The 22,988-nt window shown below is 36.8% G+C and overlaps 1 protein-coding gene across 8 annotated transcripts in view; it reads right to left on the reverse strand.

The window, feature by feature from the left end:
* Positions 1-1,445: 1,445 nt before the first annotated feature.
* The window catches only part of MIB1 (MIB E3 ubiquitin protein ligase 1), an 83,086-nt gene continuing 61,543 nt past the window's right edge, over positions 1,446-22,988 (reverse strand). For 2 of the 8 annotated variants that reach the window (XM_056330849.1, XM_056330846.1), the window contains exons 16-21: positions 18,860-19,041; positions 17,389-17,581; positions 15,186-15,264; positions 13,518-13,631; positions 12,293-12,393; positions 1,446-7,134 (exon numbers count right to left, since the gene is read on the reverse strand). In XM_056330849.1, coding sequence (XP_056186824.1) covers positions 6,994-7,134; positions 12,293-12,393; positions 13,518-13,631; positions 15,186-15,264; positions 17,389-17,581; positions 18,860-19,041 — 810 coding nt within the window. In that variant the 3' untranslated portion in view covers positions 1,446-6,993. Of the gene's footprint in view, positions 7,135-9,770; positions 10,078-12,292; positions 12,394-13,517; positions 13,632-15,185; positions 15,265-17,388; positions 17,582-18,859; positions 19,042-22,988 lie in introns of those variants that run through there. The other 6 variants (XM_056330847.1, XM_056330848.1, XM_056330853.1 and 3 more) reach the window with 6 other exon arrangements.

A 22,988-nucleotide genomic window follows, 5' to 3' on the forward strand; every position in this document is an offset into this window, starting at 1 on the left:
AATTCCTGAAGTATTTTTCAGCCAAAATCTTCCTAAGTATGAAAACCAGTTGATGGGCTTCATTCTTTGAAGTAAAAGCTTTCCGATGCATGCTACTTTGTTGACTTGAACAGGGCTGCACAGAGCACAGGAAGGATATCTTCAAAGACACCATTTCTCACCAGCTGAAATCACCCTTCCATATTGTGGAAAATGTCTGAAAAGGAAGGCTATCACTTTTTATTCAAATGTTGCTACTAATTTTTCTTCCCTAAATAAAATGGTGTACACCCATAAAAACCCACCCTCTGCATTTAATTAAATGTCAAATCCAAAGGAAATCTCCACGGAGTTTCATCATCCCTATCACAAACAGATGGTGCTACTGGATACAGCTGGAATCAGAACAGCAGAGTGCATTATGCAGAGATTAATTATATTATACAGTATTCATATTATAAAGTATATTAATTATATTGTACAGTATGAGGCAGCCTTCTCAAAATCTAAAAATGTCAACATCAAACACCAGCAAAACCAGAAGTTTCCACTGTGACCAACATTAGGGGCTGAAACCCGAGAGACCAGAGACCAAGTCTTAGGCCCATGCCGCCATTGTTCCCATTACTTTCAATAAACAGGTATGGAGGAATATGTGAATGGCTTGTAAATCCCAAAGCAAAGAACAAGCGGCCATTTAAAATGTATGTTGACAATTTGCATCAATTGTTTTCCAATAAAAAGTTTAGAAAGATGTATCTGAAAATATTACGTTTTCATACCGACCTGTCACATACACCACAGTTGAAGACATCTCAAAAAAATGAAGAGAAACAGAGCACAACAAACTGAACTAGGATGCAGCAACTGTTCTCAGAATATGGGAGTTACTCCATCTGGCAGATTAAGTGATCACATTCATGTAGCCAGATCTGTGAAGGCCATTCAATTATAAGTAAACCCGGAGTCTAAAAAACTTAACAGTAGCTCTAATTAGTATTATGAACTGCATATTTACAGAAAAATTTGCACATATGTCACAGATAAAAATTTTACATCAAGCTTTTTGTTTTTACGACATAATCCACCTTCATACTTTACTGTGCTGCTAAAATAATATTTGAGAGATGGAGATTCAAAGGCACGCAGTGTTTCTGATGTTGCTACAAACACATTCTTCAGGGACATATTATAAAGAACCAGAACTCTTCAAAGTTTGGATTGCAAACCTTCACAATAAATAGAGTCTGGTGCACTTTTAAAGATTAAAGAAAACAACCAACACAAGTTATCAAGCATTTGTTCAGGTATGCAATTTTCTAATTCTGTGGTGACACCTAACATCATTATAACTAAGAAAGAGGAAGTCGAGTGTGCCACCACTCCTTTCCCAATGATGCATGCACAAGTCAGTACTAATTCAGTCCAGTTACACGTTTAAATCAAAGCTTTTGAGGAAGTCAGTATACATCTTATATAATAAGTTTTATTAACCATACAGTACATTAGCATTTCCTTTGAGAAGCTTAGGCCTTGCTAAGCAGTTTTAATGAAAGCAATTACATAATGCTATCTGCATACAGAACACTACATTCACACAGACAACCTTAAATTTCTCCAATAAACAGTCATGTAAAAATCTACAATTTACTGAAAATACAAGGTTTTAACAAAAGCAAAGATGTTCCTGTGGTTCAGTGAAACCTGTTTTCTAATATTAATACTTTGCATTCATAAAGACACTAAGCTTGGGACAAAGAAAAGTAGTTCCTAGAAGCTCAAAATGAGACTTAAATTTTTGTAAATATGGAATGGCATGCAAACATACAGATCCATTGTAGGTTATTTTTCTCTCTCTTACAAAAGACTTACTGGGCCAGAGTAAAGCAGGTATTTTTACATGTTTGTTTATACAATGACTTCTCCCCTCAAACTAAAAAATGTCACATACAGACAACTTTATCAGCGGTCTTTGCCACAAATGCTGCTTCCGTAAATGTGAATACTATGCCCTTCAGACCCCCAAGACTGATGCAACAATCAACCAACCTTCAGAAAGCTTAACAATACCTAAACTGGTTGACTGGTTGATTTTCCTTTACAGAAAGTATATACAAGTTTATAAATCCATGGCAGGGGCATTACAATTATATTAACATCAACTCATTAACTGGATTCAAAAGGTACTTGCATTCTGTAAGGACCCTATGGCTGCTGCGCATTCAACAGTTCTATCAAGGCACTGTACAGTCATTAAATCTCTAATATTCTCCAAGATGCGCTGAAGAATACTGTGAACATGTTTAAGTTGTTAAAAAGCCCTGAGTCAGAACTTCCGTATTTACCACAGGCTTAGCTATAAAAATGGCACATACTAAAACTTCTGCAGATAACAGTTTTGCTTTGTCAACATAAACAAGTTATGAAATGCATAAAAAGACAATAGTACGAATTCCAGCAATTTATGCAAGAATGATATACAATGTACATAGTGGCAAATCACACACTTCTATTGTACGTAATTTATACAGTCAGTAAAAAACCTTTGCAATGTAATCAGACATCAAAACTGATGAAGCAAAACAGAACTGATGTGTTCCCCATCCCTTCCTAAAGACAAAGAACAATGAGAGAAGAATTCGGTACTTTGACAGAAAGGAGGTAGCACTGCTAAAAGTTAGGCTGTAGTGTTTTTCTTTCTTTTTTTTTTTCCTTTTGTTTAAGTGAAAACTTGACCCATGCAGCACAAAGAACAGGATAGGCATTTCGGTTCACCAGCTGCTACTGAAAGAGTAAAATTAAGTTTCTGACATTTAAATGTGTACAGGAAGCTTAGATCACTAGCTTAAAGCAGCTTCTTCAAACAATTTAGTGTTTACACAAACTGCATTTAATACTGCTAAAAATAATCAGGCATACGTAAAACTTCATCTCTAGAAAATATCTACACAATAAGTACTTAAATCAGATTATTTTTAAAAGACCACTTCATGTCTTTAAAAGAAGATAAAATACCAATTGTAAGACTATGCTAACAAGGCACAAGTACTTGTGCAAATCTGGTATATACTCATCCGGCCCAAGTTAAGACGACCACCTCCTAATCAAACTTCCACATTTATGATGCAACTTGTTTATTCTCTTGCCAGTGTAATTTTCAGTATCTGCTTCAGCAAAAAGGGATTCCTCCAAACCCCAACATACAAGTACAGTACACAGTATTTCAACAAATGGCAAGTAGGGTAATAATAGCCCAAACTTTGAGAAGTGCCATATGAGCTTGGGGTACAGGAAGTGATAGTAGGTTTGGGAAAAAAAAGTCAAACAGTTATACAGAAGTTAAGAAGCTACAACTATTTAGCATATCCTGTTAGCCTCTTAGGTTGTCTTTATACTTAAAATCACCGTGCACTGATGTAACCACTCATGTATTTTACTAAATGGGAAAAGAAAAAAGAAGTATTTTACTTAAACATGTGAGCATGCCTTACACTCGAACAATATGTATTTTTAGGTGTTTCTTGATCATTTCAAGAAACGAACTGAGATATTTCATTCAATTTAAATTCAAAACTGTTCTTAAATACTGGGGGATAATCATAAAACAAGGCTTGCTAATCTTACGTTTTACAATTTTACAGTGTATTAGAGATAAATGCCATACTGATTTTTCTCTCATTTTCACTTTGCTCCCTAATAATAGTAACGATAATAGGATTTACACTTTCATTTTTTGCTGAAGACAGAGGCACAATGACATATCCTCAACTCAGGATCCTAACTGCTGTCATCCCCTTTGGCTTCCAACTGAGCTTCTATTTCTCATCCTTTGATTATTTCAGTATTATCCAATTAAATACTTGCGCTCTGTGCACGTTGCACACATGACGCCACACTAAATTGAGTGAATGAACTTACTAGCTTCCTCAACACCACTAGTCAACCTTCTACATCAGAATCCAAAGACAGTGTGTGAATCTAAGCGTCTATTTTCATAAACAACACTGGATTTGGAAAGATTTTTCCTCACTAAGTTTTTCGAAAGGCAAGTACTGTGTAGCCTTCCCAATACAAGATACAGCTCTTTCACCTGCTAATAAGACACCTCTATTAGTAATCCAAGCCTATCTGTTACTTACCTAGTTTTTCTATTTCAGCTGTTTCTTGTGGCACCATAATAGCACCAGGTTGACATGCTTTAACTGGCACACAATGTTGCCAGATGAGACCAATCACAAACTTGTATGCAGTCACCTACATCTGGTGTGACTACCGTGTTGAAGACCAAGGCTGCTCCTATAGCAATACCTTCCATCATTGTCTCTACTTCCATAGAACTGGGATGGCATCCGAGCATTAAGAGTGTTATAAAGTAACTTATGAGCTTCTGTCTGGAAAAGTACAAGGCTAACAAAGCACTTATCTATGCTAAAATACATGCCTTCTGCAGATAAGGACTATTTAACATTCAACTCCAGTTTCCCACCCAGGATGCCTTAGATCAGTTCTTACTCAGCTGAACTATTCAATTGATGCTAAATTGGAATAATTTCAAGTAATTCTGGCTTGTTCCAGTGAAAAAGAATTAGGAAAATGCCAACTGCTATATTGAGGTTTCAGTTTTGAGCTGCATTATCAAGAAGAAATCCATCCTGCCTTTGTGCTAACACCACTTTATAGAGGTCCTCTTGAAAAATAAACAGGACACAGTATTCAAAATATCTCTGCCACAGCCAGAGGAAACTGAGGTACAGATCTAACGTGTTACAGACTAAAACAAGAATGGATTGTCAAATGGCATACCCTATTATAAAATTACTTTTAGAGGAAGACTGACAGGACACTGAAGCCTACTACTAGAAAATTCAGCTGTCAAACACGCTCCAAAAAAATCAGACTTGGTGACATGCTTATTGGCCAAATGAAAATTGCAGTGAACACTTAGGTGCATTAAGTGGAGATAGTGAAATGCTAAACTGAAAAAAAAGCCTTAGATCAAAAACTTTCCTAAGGTCCCTGAAATTTTGGTATTTTAGAATAGGGACCCAAGAAACAAGAAAAGGGAGGGCTATTTCATTTGGCCAAGAAAACAGATACACAGATTATCTGAGAAGAGGTGACTACCAGTATACAAAATAAAACAGACTATTATATTGACCCCAGATTGAGATGGCGACCAATGAAAACTTACTGAAAAGAATGATGAACATTTGCGATTCTGAATCAAGATTAAAGATGGCCACAGAAAGGCTATGTATTACGCTACCTTGGTATGTTAAAAGCCACTCTACATACATTTTCCCAATATATCACCGTAATTGTTTCCTGGAAAACTCCATTCGGAGTTTAAACCTTACTGGTTAAAGTTCACCCATCTTGACAGTTTACTAGTAACAGTCTTCTGAGACTTTTGCCAATGCTTGCACAATTCAGGCACATCAACATAAGCTTCAAAAGACCGAGACAGGTTTATCTGAAGAGATACCAGAATTTCATGCCTTTATCCTTACTTCCTGTAATCTTCCCCTGAACTACCCCTTTTTCCACATTTTTGACATATGCAATGAGAATTAAGAGAAACTAATCTTAGCTGCAAGTAAGGCACCTAAGTGACTCCAGCACAGATTTCTTTATTCTGCAAGAGCACATCCAAATGAAGTCTGCACAATGGCAAAGGGCTACATAAACTACGCACCCAGAAAACTGCCCGACCACTTACAAGTAAGCACGCATTCCTTCTAGCTACGAGAGATCCTTTAAGTCAGCATACTTTCTTCCATCCAAAAAGATGGAAGGAGGTACTTGTTATCAAAGTGTTCATAGTTTGCAGTTCCTGACAGTAGCATTTTTGGTGTCAGGAACACCTCTGTCACATCAGTGACAGCTAACTCCTTGAGCCAACCGTAACTCACCTAGGCACGGCTCACAATTCACTGCTCCGTCAGCAGTATCTTCATTGGCAGTACTACCCAGTAAAGTTCACAGATAAGTTCTGGTGTCAACATCCAACTTAGATGAATAATCAACATTAAATCTTCTCTTTTGCTGTTGACACTGTTTGCCTGGAGACAATAAAACTAATTTAAGAGAAGAAACCTTGCAAAATCTCTAGTTTTCCCTAATTCATAGACCCAAAATATTTAAATGGCCCCACATATATATATATATATATATCTGTTCCTCTACAGCTGATCAAATTCACTCATCTGAAATGGGTAACTGACCCACTGCTTGAACGTTTCCCTTTCCAGTCAAGTTAAAAGCAATTCCACACAAAATTATGTGGCCAGCAGAATTAAGAAGTTCACTATTCAAGTTAGCTTGAATCTGTTAGACTAAAGTGCTACTTTGGGAGCCTGTTTCTAAACTAGATTTTTCTTTTTACTGTTTCCTTCCCAACCCATCTCCAGCAAAGGGCATGATAAAGTTAGAATTACCTTAACATTGTTTCTTGAGGCCTGAACTTATGGGAATAGTATACATATTATTACTGTGTATACACTTTGTATTGATTTTACATTATTGTGTATTTCAAGACAGAAATTATTGTGAATCATACCTGTTCACAGGAAATTTCAATATTCTCCAGAAAAGCATAAAACAAAAAAATCCCAAATATTTATATTTGATATAAACTGAAAATACAAAAAACAACCCTTACATCACTTGACATCTGATACATACATTAGAAAACATAAAACCAAAACAAGATTGTCCCTTTAAACTTTAAGGGGAAGAAGACGACAGAAAGGAAAAAAAAAAAAAAAAAAAAAAAGACTGCTTTAGATTAGTTTCAGGCTTAGATGTTTTTTAAGAGTAAAGCTAAAAGCTACTGAATACTGTTCTCTCGTTTGATGTGTTCACAGTCTTTAAATAATTACCATGTAATTAACCTGTGTTACAGTATTAGAAATGTTTTCGCTAGAACCCTTCACTGCCTTTCAACTTACAGAGATTTAAATCATCAAAATGTCCTTACTATTTTGTAAGCTAATAAGACACTGGTTCCACTACTTAATACAAAAGGATCCTTCGTTCAATTGCCTTGCGGCATATAGGGCATTCACTCATTCGGTCTCCACAAAGTTGACATGTTCCGTGGCCACAGAGAAAGATCATGTTCTTCAGACGGTCCAAACAGACAGGACACATAGTCTGCAAAAGATTTTGACAGGTTACATAGTGAATGGCAGTAGTGTTACAGCATCAAATATGCAATATATAAATTACTGAAATCTAACAATAATATGCCATCTTAAGCACAGCATACCACTGCCATAGCATAATCCAGCCACTACCCAAAAACTAGATTTTTTTTTTAAAGTCACATTTTTACTTCACATTGACTTTAAATAGGTAGGCTTTTCCTATCCCATCATGACACAAAAACTATGTAAGCTTTTTTCCAGATGTGATCCCTTTAAGTAAGACAATCCTGTAGTAGGTTGACACCACATTTTCAGTATCATTCATTACCCAAGCTTACAACATTAAGACATTCTTCAGAAACACTCCCTTTTATGCCATGTAATCTTCCAGGGAACAAAAAACACGAACAGCTTTACGTGTGCAATGCTTAGGTAGTGATTTATAAACTTCTTCTCAGGCTACCTAGCCATTCATATACTTACCTTTAAACATTAAGCACTGAACACATGCAGTAAAACAAAAATGTTGCATAATCAGTATTATACGAAAAGATTCAATACTGCTCATTCCAGCCTCATTCATGGAAGTTACCTAGACTTTCAACCAAAAGAACTCAAGTTTCAAATGAAGAGCAACTTATTAAAATGTGACCTTCAGTCATAACAGTAGCACAGCAAACTTTTAAAATCAGTTTTAATTGCTGAACATCGAAGTGACAGCCAATGCCCAAAAAAGATCTCCTGAAGTTCTTCAAAAGCAAAGTTTGTTTTGTACCAAGCCACTAAGGAAAAATGTCCTTCACCCTTTCCCACATAAGTTTTGGTAAGGCATGTTCCTTCACCATAAACGTACTGCAGCCATATTAGGATTTCATTTATAACAGTTTATCTAAGGTTGGTACATGAATAGATGTTATAACAGATGATAATTTTAAAGATCATTCTATAGTCCAACAAATCAAATCTAGGATGTCCTTAGATCTGAGACACACCACACATATCTAACACAAATGCTGATCTCATACATAATATGAAATACTAACAGGGGTCATATTTCAAATGCAAATTCATTTTATCACCACCTTGCACCTGTGACTTGTTTCCATATTCATCATTAGGGCTTTACTTCAGTTTGTTCATCTCATGAGAGGCAGAATCCACAGCATGAACCCTATTCAGTATAACTTTAAAGGATACTTACTGTGGAATCTATAGATATACTTCCTAGGGTAGATAGCTTAGTTGAAGACCAAAAAAATTCACCCATCAGTCTGCTTATACAGAGTTTAAATTGGCATAAATCTGGCTAAATGTCTATTTTAATATCCAGGATCCCAGTATCAATGGGCTAGCAGAAATGTAAAACCTCCAGATAAAACCTTATGTCAATGTATGTTTTAAAAACCCCTTCACTCTTCCCATAAATGCTGTACTCCAACTTGGTCAGAACTTTCACGTTACTATAACAAAACTCTCAAACTAAGAACTGGCAAAAGGCCAACTGTCTGTCAGTCAGTCATGCTCATTCTTCCATTCAGCCAAGTCATCACCTTCACATCCCAATGGGACAATTAAAGCATTCTTCCTCCAGTAACCTACAGTCTTCAAGTATCAATGAAACAACTATTTCCAATTAATACAGAGCTGTCCCGTGCAAGAGTCTGTGGCCTGATAGTACTGACGTGATGCCCTTTGACAAAGGACAAAGCAAACCCAAATCTTCAGAGAAAACGCTTGTAGCCTTTATTCTATGCTTTTTAGCTCAATTATTTGCTTTTGTGCTTAAATCTGATGTCAGAATTACCGAAGTTACAAGGGTCTGTTTCTCTCCAAATGCCACACCATCATTTGAAAATGAAAACATCCATCGAGTGACTCAGAAATAATAAAAAAATAAAATCTGTTCAAATACCATTACTTTTGATTGTTTTGTTCAGTGACGTACAGAAATCCGAACATTTTCATTTCATAGAGCTTTTCTGTAATTGCATGCAGTATTAGCAAATTGCCCCATTTCTCCTGCTCAATACAAATGTAGGTATTAGCTGAATTATCATAAATTCTTAATATGATACTATTTTAACATTTAAGTTACTTCATATAGTAGAAGAATTCAACTGACAGGAACAACCAAACTTTGTTTGCTATGCAATTCTGTTCTAACAAGAATTTTCCCAATTAGCTCAGCAGTTTCCCAGGGGAATACAAGCCCAAATAACTGAGTTTTATCCACCTTTTGAGGAGTATTACTTAAGCACTACCTTATATGCACTTTTACAGTAGAAGAAAGTTCACTGCGTGCCTTATACCCCATTTGTGCCACAGCAGCAGGAAATAAGCAGTATCTGTTTCTACTGTACTATTAGTTTGTTAGAACATTCTCTGCACGAAACCACACGTACTTCTTTTTTATCTGCATGAAACATTTGACTCCCATCTTCTGCTGGAAAACAAATGGCGTAAAAAGGCACTATACCTGTTCTACGTGAGAACTGCTTCTTTGGATAAGTAGTCTGACAAAGTGCTCATTGTACCCTTAATTGGGCTTGCAATTAAAATAATTTTATCACCAACAAGGTGTTTTAAACTGCCTGAAATACCAATTCCTCACTACTAAAACCAGTTTTCCCAACAAAATACAGGTGCACAGTGACAAAATAGATTTATTTTTAAGGAGAAATAAAGTGATGTAAGTATGGTGAAGGAACATACATAAGATATTAGACAGATGATGGTGATTATGTATGAAATGGAGCGTAGGTATTGCAATTACAGTCAAAAGGGTTCACATTCAGGGAATCCCTGAAGAATGGTGTGGTCATCAGATCTGGGAGATTCTGTTGACATCAGCATCACTTCTGCTTGGCACCAGAAATGGTTTTAAAAGCTTGCTGCACTAACATATTAGATTATCATTGAAGGTATGAGTTGAAACATAGGATTATACCTGCTGAAAGAGAACAAAATTTTAAGTAAAAAAAAATAAAAATCAATGTAACATGAAGACTGAACTGTTAAAGTACAAATCAAAAGAATATACAATTATAGTGGAATGCTGTGCATCATGTCAAACACAAATCTAACAGATGAGGTGACCAACTTTAATCAAATCCAACTTGCTACTCGCAAGTATGATAATCAATTTTCCCCGTCACAAGACTAAGCAGAGGAGACACTAAGGAAAACATGAAAGAGTCTCAAGCCAAGATGCACACAAACAGAACCCCCTCTTTCTAGTCAGAGGCATTGAACAATCTTCAATTTTATATCCATTTAAAATAGATTACTAGACAAAAGGGCATTTCAAAGCTGAAGACTACACTTAAATTCTCCAAGCATCCTGGTATTAGAACTTCCTTACTACTGCAAATTTGAAAACCAGAGAATGCAAGTAGAGAATGACATGTATAAAGTAATTCTTTTCTCCCTAATACAGCATAACTTTCTTATATTAGAAAGCTTCTGGCTAGCAAATCCCAAAGGTAAGACAAAATTTTTAAGAATAAAAGACCACCTAAGGAAAACTGAAAAAAATGACATCACATGTAATCAAGAAGAAAAACTGCAACACAGTTTTCCTTTCACATCCCTATACGTAACAAGTTACATAGAGCTCCAATCTTTTATAAACTCCTAAAATAATGTAACCAGAAAAGAAAAAAATACTTCTGAAGAAAACAGATTACTTGCATTTAAGCGTTCATCTGCATGTTTTGCATATGTTGTTTTAAATGCCAAAGCAGTAACCTTATTCTTTTCATTCAGTGTTAAGTAAAACATAAGCTAAGCAGATGTAAGATGTCAGAGATGTCTAGAAACTCCAGATGTTATCGTCAAGACAGACATGTTTTTTTCAAATTACAATTTTTAATCTGCATGTTCTTATACAGTCAAAAACTACAGAGGAATCTGTTTTGAATTTGATATTTGAATTTCTGTTACTGGGGTATGGGCCAAGTCTCCATACAACAGGAAAAGCTCTTCACAGACATGCCACTGAGGTTAAAACTTGACAGCAGATCAGCTCCCAGATTTAAAGCGTTTAGAAATACGCGCTATAAAACTGGCGATCTAAACACTTCAGTGTTAGCTTTCACGGACATGAACAGCTGAGAGCAACAACTACCAGGACTAGATGTGATGCTGCCATCACTGAAGTATTACTGACTGCTGTAAGCCTAAAAGAGGAGAAGGTAAGTAATACAGTAGGAATGCTTCTCCTGTTTCCCGTATCCATGAAAAGTTTCTTACAATTGTGTTATACATAGGGAAGCTAAAAATCACATTGTCAGGGTTCCAAGAGAGTTAGTTCATGCAATAGTCAGATACCCCAGGTCCTTTACTGCTGAAAAAAATCTCAAAGTTTTTCTTTCTTTAGATGGAAAAGCAAGGAAACAACTCAGTAATTTACCACAGGGAAGGTTCTGCTTGTAGACAATTACTTAAGCACTTCTAGTGGAACCAGACTTACAGATGTAATAAATTTAAATGGGTAACTGTCAGTTATCTAAAACATTAATTTTTGGTTTTCATTAGGTTTCTAAATTGCATGTAACTTAACTAATGAATGATAGCGACAACCTACAGTCAATTTGTCTAAGTTTCCTCCTGCAAATTCTACTATGCATAATTACAAAAGACAAACCTTATCCTTTATATTCCAAATATTTAAATTACATGTACAGTACTTTCAAAGGTTTTAATTTTGCAATCACACAGTTTTTTGTAGAGTACGTAAACTACAGCCTTCACACAACAGGTAACTGCCAGCCGTTGTTCAAAGGCAGCTCATAAAGAGACAAGTAGAGATTCACGTAGATACAGTATAGCAGTATAGCAAAGAACATCTACTTCTATTACTGTTCTGTGAAAAGAGGTTCTGCTGTACCTATACACTCAGGTCAGCTAAACAGACAGAGAACGTACTGACTGGGTAGAGCACCCTTTTTTAGTCACATCAAACACAGCTATCTGATGATTTTATTTCTTTTTAGACCTATACATACAAGACACACAAGTCACACCACACAAAAAAATACTGGTTATTTAACTGAAATTTAAGAACTGAAGCAGTTTAACACATAATTCTGTTTTAAACAAGAGAAGATGCATCAGCTTTTTAGATTATCTTAGTGGTCCATAACATTTTTATCCAGCACTTTTACCTGCTCCTTGATGTCTTGTAACTGTTGCTGCAGCTTCTGCACATCTGCATTGACATTGGTGTTGTCTTTGTCTTTCTGCAAAACTGGAATGTTTCCACTTGCTGTAATTTAGAGAAAATAAAGACATGAGGTTAGGCATCAATCTAATGAAATGAGAATAATTATTTCCAGTGTACTAACTACATTTTTCAATCATCTGAAATAATGTTAGTCAAACATATTTGATAATTATATTCACTACGACATCACTGCAGCTCAATTCACGAAGAACTTTGAGTTTAGTGGCAACGCACTTCTTTGTCAAATATTTCCTCAATAAAGATGCTCAAAATGCCTGTAGCCCCTTAACTTCCTAGAGTTGTTCTTCGTCGGTGAAGTTTCTGCAGTAAATTTTTTGCATACAAAAAAAATAAAGCCAAATCCTTTCACACTGAAAAGACTTTTTTATCTACACAGTTGATTCTATATGGTGTTCAAAACTGCACAAGTGTCTTGGAAGTAGTTTATTCAAAATCTGAACAAAGCTCAGATTATTATTCCTACATTTGACTGATCCAGGAAGCAACGTTGCTACAAGAAACAGAAAAACTGAGAAGTATTTCAAATGACAAATTTTAAAATTTCCAGTATATTAAAAACCTGATTTTAACGATTATTCTTACATTCTTACATTATTTAGGAACAAGACAAGAACGACCTAATATTCCGATTCACATAAACTCAATTCAGACACTGTATAGCACACAAACAGAATAAATAAAAACATTTCATAGAAATTATTCAAAGTCGTCACAAGTTTAAAAACTAGTCAAAGCAGGAGACGTACAACTGAACAATCTGTCATGAAAGTACTTGTACCTAGATGCAAAATATTGACCATTCCTTTATCAGTCAGAGGGCTCCAGAAGTCAAATACATTTACTTGCTCATTTGCACAATTACAGACAATTTCCAACTTTTGCTTCACAGAACATTAATAAGTGGCTGAAAAGTCATGTATGTTTCAGCTTTGGTTCTGGATGCAATCCTTTAGTGTAACGACTGGTGTTACCTACCATCTCACCTGCTACTACCACTGTAGAAAGCAGTGCAAACAGCAAATGAATACCTGGCTTAACACTGTTTGTATTAAACTTTTCTTTAAAAAGAGAGGAAAGATTTAGGTCATTTAAAAGAATAAGAAGTTGGGGGAATGCGAAAGAGTATGGGTTTTGGAGTCACTCACAAATATCATCAGTGGTATCTTCTGTACCTTTCCCTCCGCAGCACATCATGAAAGGCACTCTTCGCTCAACCACTGCTCGACACTGTACACATTTCTTCATCAAACTTGCACAATCTGAGAGGACAGAGAAGTAAATCAACTCTGAAGCCTGCCTATTTCATTCTTCTTTCCTATCTGTGAGCTTTTTTATTCACAGTAACTATACAGTGATGCCATAATAGATGCTTATAATACAAATAACTACTTGTGTTCATCTTACCATTTTCTGCAAATCACACCTATAAACAATGTCTTGTTTGGGATTCCAAGTAAACCTATTCTGTTATCATCTTAATGTATTTCAAGCGAGCAGGTTTCTCTTTCTCCAAATGGATGTCTATTTCACAAGAACTGCAGAGGTTGAAGTAAAATCACACACATTTGAGACCAGAACTTCCAAGAATGTCTTGACTACCTGTTTTTTTCCTTTAGAACAAAGAATCTCACTGCCCTAATGCTCCAGGGGAAAACAGATGTGGCTCCTTACCCTTAAAAGAGTAAACAAATCTTTTTATATAATTCTAGAAAGGAGGCTGTAATTCTTCTACTGAAGGCAAACGATTATGTCTCATAAATGCTGAATGTTACTGTGAATCAATAGAGTGGGTCCTATAAACTACACACATTTGAAGACTCTCATCCTGCTTGAACAAGATATCCAGAAAATAAACTGGAAATAAATCATCTATAGCTGTTAAACCTTTTGCTGTCCTTATTGCAGCTTAGACTTGGTGATGTGTATTGCACTGATGAAATCCTTTACCACAGCAATCAACCTTTTTGCTGCCCTCTTCCTGAGAAACTAATAAAAAACCCCCAACTTTTCTCATCATCTTTCAACTGCAGTGAAAGAGGCCAGATCAGGATAACTAAAGTTAGTGATTCGATGTCTGGTCTGTCAGTCAGAAGAGAGGAAGACACCAGACTTCATTAGTAAGACCAAGTAAGGAGTTACTTATGGAATTGACTACCTCCCCTCTTATGTAGATCCTCAGCAACAAAGACTGCTCTTCTCTAGGCAAATGACCCTTCAACAAAGCCCTGAAACATCTGGTGACAAGGTGATGGCTGCATTCTCCTTCACATATTCTCAAAACCAAAAAAAATTCTGGAGATGTCCTATGTCTTTTGGCCACACCAGTGATATCAAAATGAATCTTAAAGTGGTGCTCATTGCAAAGACATATGGTGTGTCTTTTAGGGAAAAACACAGCCCTTGTGCAAATCTGTAGACTAGTAATGAAGTGTATTAAATATTTATTTACAATATGCTTTTAAAATATCATTTGCATATCTAAATACCCCCCCCAACCTGCAAAGCAATAAAATTAATGCTAATTACTTCAGAAGTTTTAGCGATATACAGCAGGCTTCTATAATCCGAGCAAGCCTACTCATAATTAAATAATTCAGACGGAAAAGCACTTGCTTTCTGAATTTTTGAAAATTTCCAGTTTGTCCTCCATTTATTTCATTACAGCACAACAAATAATACCAAAATTCTGACTATCACACCAGACTATCATGCAAATTGGGTCTGAAGTCAGATTACTAATGAGCTTTTAGCAATCTGATTAAAAATGCTGTTTCAAGATTACTTAAAAAAGAACTTCCGTCAAGTTTACTTACTCTCACAGGCACACATATGACCACAAGGCTGGAAAAGCACTGCTGCCTTTTTGTCTGAACATACCACACATTCTTCAATCTGTAAAGAACAATAAAGCCACGTATGAGAAAAGTTTAACTCCTGCTCACCACATTAATTTGCTTTTACACTCTTTGGCAAGGCATGTGGACTTTAAGAAGCTCCATTTAGTGTTACTTTATTTCAGCACCTCAGAATGCAATTTGAATGAGTTCTCACACTGACAGATTCTAAGAACAGGTATTTGCTGGCAATATTTGTATGTTCAGTACACTGACAGGCAGAGAAGCAGCTAAGACAGTGTACGTTTCTCTATTCTTTATTCCACCATATGTACTTAAATCGGGGTTGTTCAGCCTGAAGAGAAGGCTCCGGGGAGACCTTACGTAAGTGAGGCTTATGGTACTGTAAGTACGGTACTTACTTTCAGTACTGAAAGGGGAAAGACTTTCTTTTGTAAGAAAGATGGGGACAGAATTTAGCATGGCCTGTTGTAATAGAACAGGGGATAATGGTTTTAAACTATCAGAGGTGGATTCAGACTAGGTATAACGAAGACCTTTTTTTTTTTTTTTTTACAATGAGGGTGGTGAAACACTGGACTAGGTTGCCCAGAGAGGTGGCAGATGCCCCATCCCTGGCAACATTCAAGGTCAGGCTGGATGGGGCTCTGAGCAACCTGATCGAGTTGAAGATGTCCCCGTTCACTGTAGGTGGTCGGACTAAATGAGCTTTAAAGGTCCCTTCCAATCCAAACTATTCTATGACTCTATGAAATTTACTTGTAAAATACTGTTTTAGTAATCTGTTTTAATATTCTGGGTTAGGGTTTCTCAAGCCCTTTAATGTGACAAACTATATATACATGACCATAGACATCATTAACTACTCCATACTGGCCTGGACCACCCTCTTCCAGTTCATAGAACTGTTGTCCAGGTTCATTCATTTCTTAGCCTTGCAGATATTACTGTAACCTTTTATACAGAAAAGGTGTAAGAGAAGTATTGACCAGATAGTCCACTCTCTCCATCTAGTTTAGCAACACAAATCCAAGGAAGGTTATTCACAAAGATTAGCTTTCACCTGGGAAAGCTGATTTCCATAGATTAGCTTCTTTAGATGGATGAAGAGACGTAGAAGCCTTACTTTGCTGCTGTGAATCACCCAGTGGCAGAACCTTTTCACTAAAAAAGAAAGTCTAGAGAAAAGGAGCTTGCACTATGTTAATATTTGGCCTTTGAAAATATGCACTGCAGAATACTGAATCGTGTAAGTAGTAAGAGATTGCATAGTAAAACCAGTAAAAATTAATATTTACAATTCCTGTATTTACTCTGGAGTGGGGTGGGGAACCAAACCACCACACCACAGAAGTGGAAGAGTCAACTGTGCTTGGAAGAAAATAAAAAGAATAGAGTGGGTTTTCTACAGATCAGAAAACCTGTGCGTGGAACATGAGAATTATTTTTTTTTTAAACAGCTAAAAAGCAACAGAAGGACAAGACTTTGTGATTATGGGAAATAAAAGAATATTCAAACAGAAAAGCAATGGGAATGTTACAAATACTTGGGAGCAACCATCTGCAAAACCCGAGTACCTTACTAGGATTAGGTCCCCAAAATAGGGCACAACTGATTGATACTCTGAAGGAGAAAGACAGCATAATGAAATTCATGATTGCAAAGAAAGAGAAGGTGAAAGCTGAAAACAATTATTAATATGTGCTTGCTTTTGAAGTTATCTCACCCAGTTTACAGGCAAACCATCTTTCCAAGCAGCCCTAAGGAATACAAGAACTCTGAAGAACCAAATATGACTGAAGGAAATTATACTTCAGGAAAAGCAGCAATTTATCTCAACACAGGGGAGGTGGGGGGGCAAAGTCTATTTACATAAAGCGTCCTCAGGTGACCGTATTAGGAAGTCTGAAGAACTGAACAAAAAAGAAATTGCAGGGCGGGGACAGAATGAGGGGCAGGCAGGACATGGATATAGGCAAATAGAAAACAGTAACATACAAACGTTTGGACAAGGTATCATTTCAATAAAAAATTAACTCCATCCAGTGAGCACCTGTAAGGCAAAACATCACTTAAAATATACTACACTTTTCCCTTACCTCTTTTTTTACTTTTCCATTAAAACCAGAAGCAGAACCAGTAAACGTTGGAAGTTTTTACCTTTGTCCTAGATTGAACTTGTTCTTTGCAGATGAGGCATTTTTTCACCCGTGGTGAGCACAGAGAACACGTGGCAATGTGTCCACATGGGCCAAACAGAGTATCTCTCTTCATGTCTGAACACACCATACATTCTTCTAAGGTTTCAGAATCATTGTTGATCATAGATGGACTTCGAGAACCAACCTGACCACTACAAAGAAACTTTGCAGTCAAACTTCAAAATTTTTAAAAATACTTAATTTAAAATGCAACTTAATTTGCTGTCTATCTATATAATCCTATGCGTTCAGGCATCAGTGTATTACCATAAAGCAATCCAAACTGCATTTTCCCAAACGTACAGTTGACACCAGAGTGCAAGGTCACATACTCTGATAAAAACATTCTACAGAAAGAGGTCACACAAGTTCGAATAGCATCTCGTGAACATAAAAACCCCTGCCTTCCCATCCTAAGAGCTTACTTTATTAGTAGAGACATACCCTGTAGATTCAGAACTGCACAGTTTGACACCTTAATCATTAATATACTTCCAACGCTGAAGAACCCCCCACAACTCCAGCAGTGAGTTCACCTCGGCTCTTTGTGCTGCTGCTGACCCAGCAGAGGGAGCGCGTGTTGAACCTAACCAACACGCTCCTACAGACCTCGCAAGCCCATAAAAGGTGGAGAGAACCAACAGCCGCAGGGATGAGACAGATGCACAGACACAGACAGAAAGACTCTGAAGAAAATAAGCACCTTGCACACCAGGGCAGAATCAACAAAAATAATCTCTCTTCATGACATTTTGTAAGTACGTTTTTGATTTTCATAGAGGAATTAAGAATGAGAATTACGTAAGCCAACAGGGGGGACACAACTAGGACAATTAGTAAGCTGAAAATTCTCATACTGCAGGCGCTTGATAACATGACCTTTCACTGAAATCATAGTTCTTAGTTAAGTGCTTCTGAGACATCAGACCTACCACTCCTCTAGAAAGAAGAATCATTCTAGTTGACAGATACTCAGGAGGTCGGTCACTCAAAGCTGTGTCAACACTGAATCTACACCAGGTTATACTGGGTGTTGCCTATTCTACTCTTCAAAACCTGCATGGACAAAGATTTCACAACCTTCCCGGGCAACCTGTCACAATGCTTAATTATTCTTTCAGCAATTCCCCCCTGACTTTTCGGGGATGGTTTGAAGTCCTACCAACCTCCACCTGCACACTGCCACCTTCCCATTCTCCTCCCTCTCATATTAACACATATGGAAGTCCTGTTAAGACTCGTGTAAGTTTCAACTATTGTATTTGTAAATAGCATTCAATGTACCATAGAAAATAAAGAATTCACTGAAAGTCAAGAATAAGTTTGTATGTTTTAACACTATTGCTAATAAAGGCACAATGTTTTAAATACATCAGTTAATCTATAGAGAGCAGGGATTTGGAAATCGCGTATTTTATGAATATACCAACCTGACTTTTTCTTTGTGACATTTAGCCAATGCTTTGCAGAGGCTAGGATCAGGGCAGAGATCGAGAGGAGACTGACCCTTCTTATTACGAATGCTGAGGTCAGCTCCATTGGCTGCCAGGAAGCAGGCAATAGATGCTGCACTCTTCTTCTCTGCTCCCTGAGTGCCAAGTCCCATTATTAACTGAAAGAAAACAAATATGTAAGCAACTTGAGAGACTCTCTGAACAGAAATACTCTGCCTAAAGGAAAATGACTTGACACGCTCACATGCACATACACACACACAAACATATGTATAAATCTGTAAGCCCAAAGAAGCATCCTGAAATAAAAATCAAAACAATCACATGGCTGCTTGATTTTGAGTCAGCTATACTCAACTTTCCTTTAAGGAACTAAAATTCAGCAAGGAATAGTTCAGCTACTGAAACATTCAGTCTCCTGCACACCTATACTCAGTTGTGAAGTGGCTGTCCTTCTATATAAGCACTGTAAAGGGCAAAGTCCCAGTGGCTACATTCAGAATACACTTGAAGTAAGACTGAAATAGCTGAATTCAAATAAATGCTACCACCACCACACTTGGACTGAAAACATAGCTGGGCAGAGAAATGAATGCACACTTACTTTTAATCTAGTGAGTAAAGCACCTGCCTAAGAAAGCCTTAATTTCAGTTGTCTTCTCAGCCTGGAGGGATTTAAATTCACATACCTGTCCTCCTGTCCTGATCATGTAATGCTCCTTTGCCCTTTTACAACTATTACTGTATTTCTGTATTAGTATACCCGTCACACACAATTCACAAGACCAGATAGAGAAGTGAAGAGAGAAGGCTCACTACCGTAGCCCAGGACAGAGAGGATTCACCTACTCTGAAGCATTCTGGGCCTACTCCCAAGAAGTTTTTGTATTAAAGCTTGATTAGATAAAACATGTAAGTATAATGCACACTACACACATCACGAAACTGCTGGCACCACTAAGAATCCCTCAGCAAATTACACTAGACTATATTCAAAGGAACAGCTTTGGCACAGCTGGGACAGCTCCAGTTCAAGGAGTTTTAAGTGCTGAATTGCAGAACTATAAAGGCTTCGACACTAGGATAGAGGCAGGATTTTGTACGCACCTCTTTCCCATCAATTAAGTGCCTAACTTGACTAAGGTACATCTTTCTACACCACTTTCAGTTTGTACGATCTATCCCTGCAGCTGCTTTTTTAAAAGCTGGGTATCAAGTATCACCCCTAAAAATTACGTACTTTTGGCTAGATTAACAACCATTTAGCATTTAAAGAACTAGATGTACTATTTTAGACACAATCAGCATACAGGAATAAATTTTAAAAAATTGATAGGTGTTACTGCAGACCTAAAGGTTGCATATTTTCAAGTCTGAACTACGAAGAAAAGTTTTCAAAATCCCTCTAGTTATTTCCCCATCCCTCAGAGGTGACTTGTGAAGAAAAAGGCTTTGTTTGGGTCCATGTCTTGCAGCACATAAAGTATGTATTAGAAGTTTTTACCCTGCCTTGATAACTGCAAAATTATCCTTCTCATCACAGAGCCACCCAGTTTCCTACGGAAGCAATTTTATTTTTAAACATCAGCCTATATGTTCTTCTTCTAGTAAGAAGTTCTTATATGAGTAAGTACTACTGAGGTGCTACAAGACTCTTGGAAGGTCACTTAATTAATTCAAAAGATACTCATGGTCCTGCATTCTTCCCTACGATCAGGTAAGAACAGTATAGCTAGAGAGACTTTGTACCAGGAAAACCAGTAAGTTAGAGAGAAATTTTTTGCGGTGTTCAGATCACAGAATTTTTTTGTTTATTAATTCAGATAATTTTTCTGCATCTCAATTACAGCACTGGCTGAAGCAAAGCAGAGATTTTAGCTTCAGCCCGGGTACCTTGGCCCATGTCAGTAATCCAGCCAAGGTACCACAACACCCAGTGAAAGGCGATTTGCTCAGAGGTTGGCAGAGTAGATGTTTTTTAAGGCATGTCTACATGAATAATTTGCTGCAATCCTTTCTTATTTGCTGGGACAAGAGTTCTCCTGCCGTTCACACTTGGACCTTACGGGCTCTACGAGCTCTAAACTGTTCCTGAAAAAACCAGCTATTGTGCCTGCAAGAGGAAAATCAAACACAGATTGTTTGCTTCAGTTGGTGTGGATATACACTGCACTAAGACTGGTTTCTCCACCTGGAACAGCCATTAACATTATTCAACAAAATCTTGAGTCCTATAAGACTTCTGGTGTGCTTGTATGCTTTGAGAACATCAGGGCAATGCTGCATCCCATAATGCTTCTCTGGTAGTCTGCAACATTTCAGGCACACAGAATGGGGAAAAAAAAGAAAACCCAACAAAAAAACCCAACCAAAAAACCTGCAAAACGACCACGCATGCACAAAAACCACCATTATGTCTTGGTGCCTAGTATGGCTGCAGCAAGCCTCTTGTGGAGGGTGCTAGCCCTGAGATGCATCAACACAAGCCAGACCCAGCCAATCCACCTGCGAGGGAGAAGCTTCAGTGTAATCCACACAAACAGTACAAGTATCATCCAAGTAATTGTAAATATGGATGTATCTTTGAATCTGTAAACACCTAACTGACTTCAATGAATTTAAGCCTGGATTTAGACAGTGGCCTCATTTTGAATCTTAAAAGAAGTTTAAGGGTCTGAAAGATACTTATATTAAAAGAGACAACATTAAACAAGCCTGGGGAATAATACATTTGTTTAGGATAAGTAGTACCCTAGACCAAGGAACATTGCCTCTGTAATAAAGCAACTGAAATTACTTTTTTGTGGTGGTGGTGACTGTAGTTTAGAAAATTTCTCTTCCTCCCAGCTGTACAATCATTGCAGTGTGCTGGATGAAAAACTTCAAAATTAGTTAATGAGATGAGGTTCACTGCTCATAGTACTTGAACACAGAAAAGCTTTTCAGATTGATACTTAACATGTGCAGGGCTTTGTGTACTATCAAGACTGTCCAACACATGCATTTTAAATAGGCTACCGAAAAAGCAACAGAAGAAACCTGACAAAAGTTTTTTAGGTATTACAACGGCTTAACAGTGACATTCAGAAGGAACTACCAAAACCCAAAAGCTAAAGAATTCATTTCATATAATTCCACTTATGAAATATGTTAATCATATCATTAAAAATTATTGTCTCATATTTTAAACTGTGCTTAAAGCAAAAAGCAAAACCGGCAGAATTTCAATGAAGCTGCTGTCCAACCAAATTTTCCAAATATGAAAAATACCTAAAATGCAGCATATGAAGTTTCTGTTCTCTTTCAGTTTATTCAACTAAAAAAAAAATAAATAAAAATCATTATTTGTTGAAGTACTATACTACAAAAGGGCATCCTATAGGGCTCAGCAGGTTGATATATTCAAGACAGCAGTCCAAAGTTAATTAAAATTTAGCCAAGCAAAAATGAGCTCTAAAATACTAAAGATTTACATATCAGATTTGCTATCCTTCAGACTAAACAAATCTCACGTTTCTCAATCTTTAAAGGAATTAATAAGAATTAAAAAAAATACAGATTCCATCAATTTAAGTCTTCAGATTCACAAAAAGTAAGCCCAGACTAAATTATTAATCCTATTTATCCTCTATTATCTATCACCTGTATGTGCAATTCTACTCATGACATATTACAAATGTGTCCCTGGATAGCTTTAAAGGTCCAGATGCCTGGACATGTTTTAGCAGCTCATATCTTGTCTTTTTGTGATAGACTATTTTGGGTCAAAGGTGGCTTACTCTTAAAACTGTTTACTGGTTAAATCTAGTTTATAGCATTTTTACATTACTTTTATTTAAATAAAGGTAGATAAGTACAGCTATTGTTCTGATTTACTATTTTGCACAAAACATTTTCAAGATTTCTGCTGATCATTTTGAAAAGTTTTGAGATATATTTTAACCAGGCTTTACTCCATCTTTTACATTTCAGTCACTTCTTACGTTGCTGCCACATAAAATTAAAATAAGTAAGTTTTCAACTCTTCTCCGAGGGCACATATCTTCTCCACACCACTTAAACCTCTCAAATTTATTAGCTATGCAAAATTTTTCTCTGCACCAAA

Source organism: Falco biarmicus, chromosome 3 (genome assembly GCF_023638135.1).
Source record: "Falco biarmicus isolate bFalBia1 chromosome 3, bFalBia1.pri, whole genome shotgun sequence".
NCBI lineage: Eukaryota > Metazoa > Chordata > Aves > Falconiformes > Falconidae > Falco > Falco biarmicus.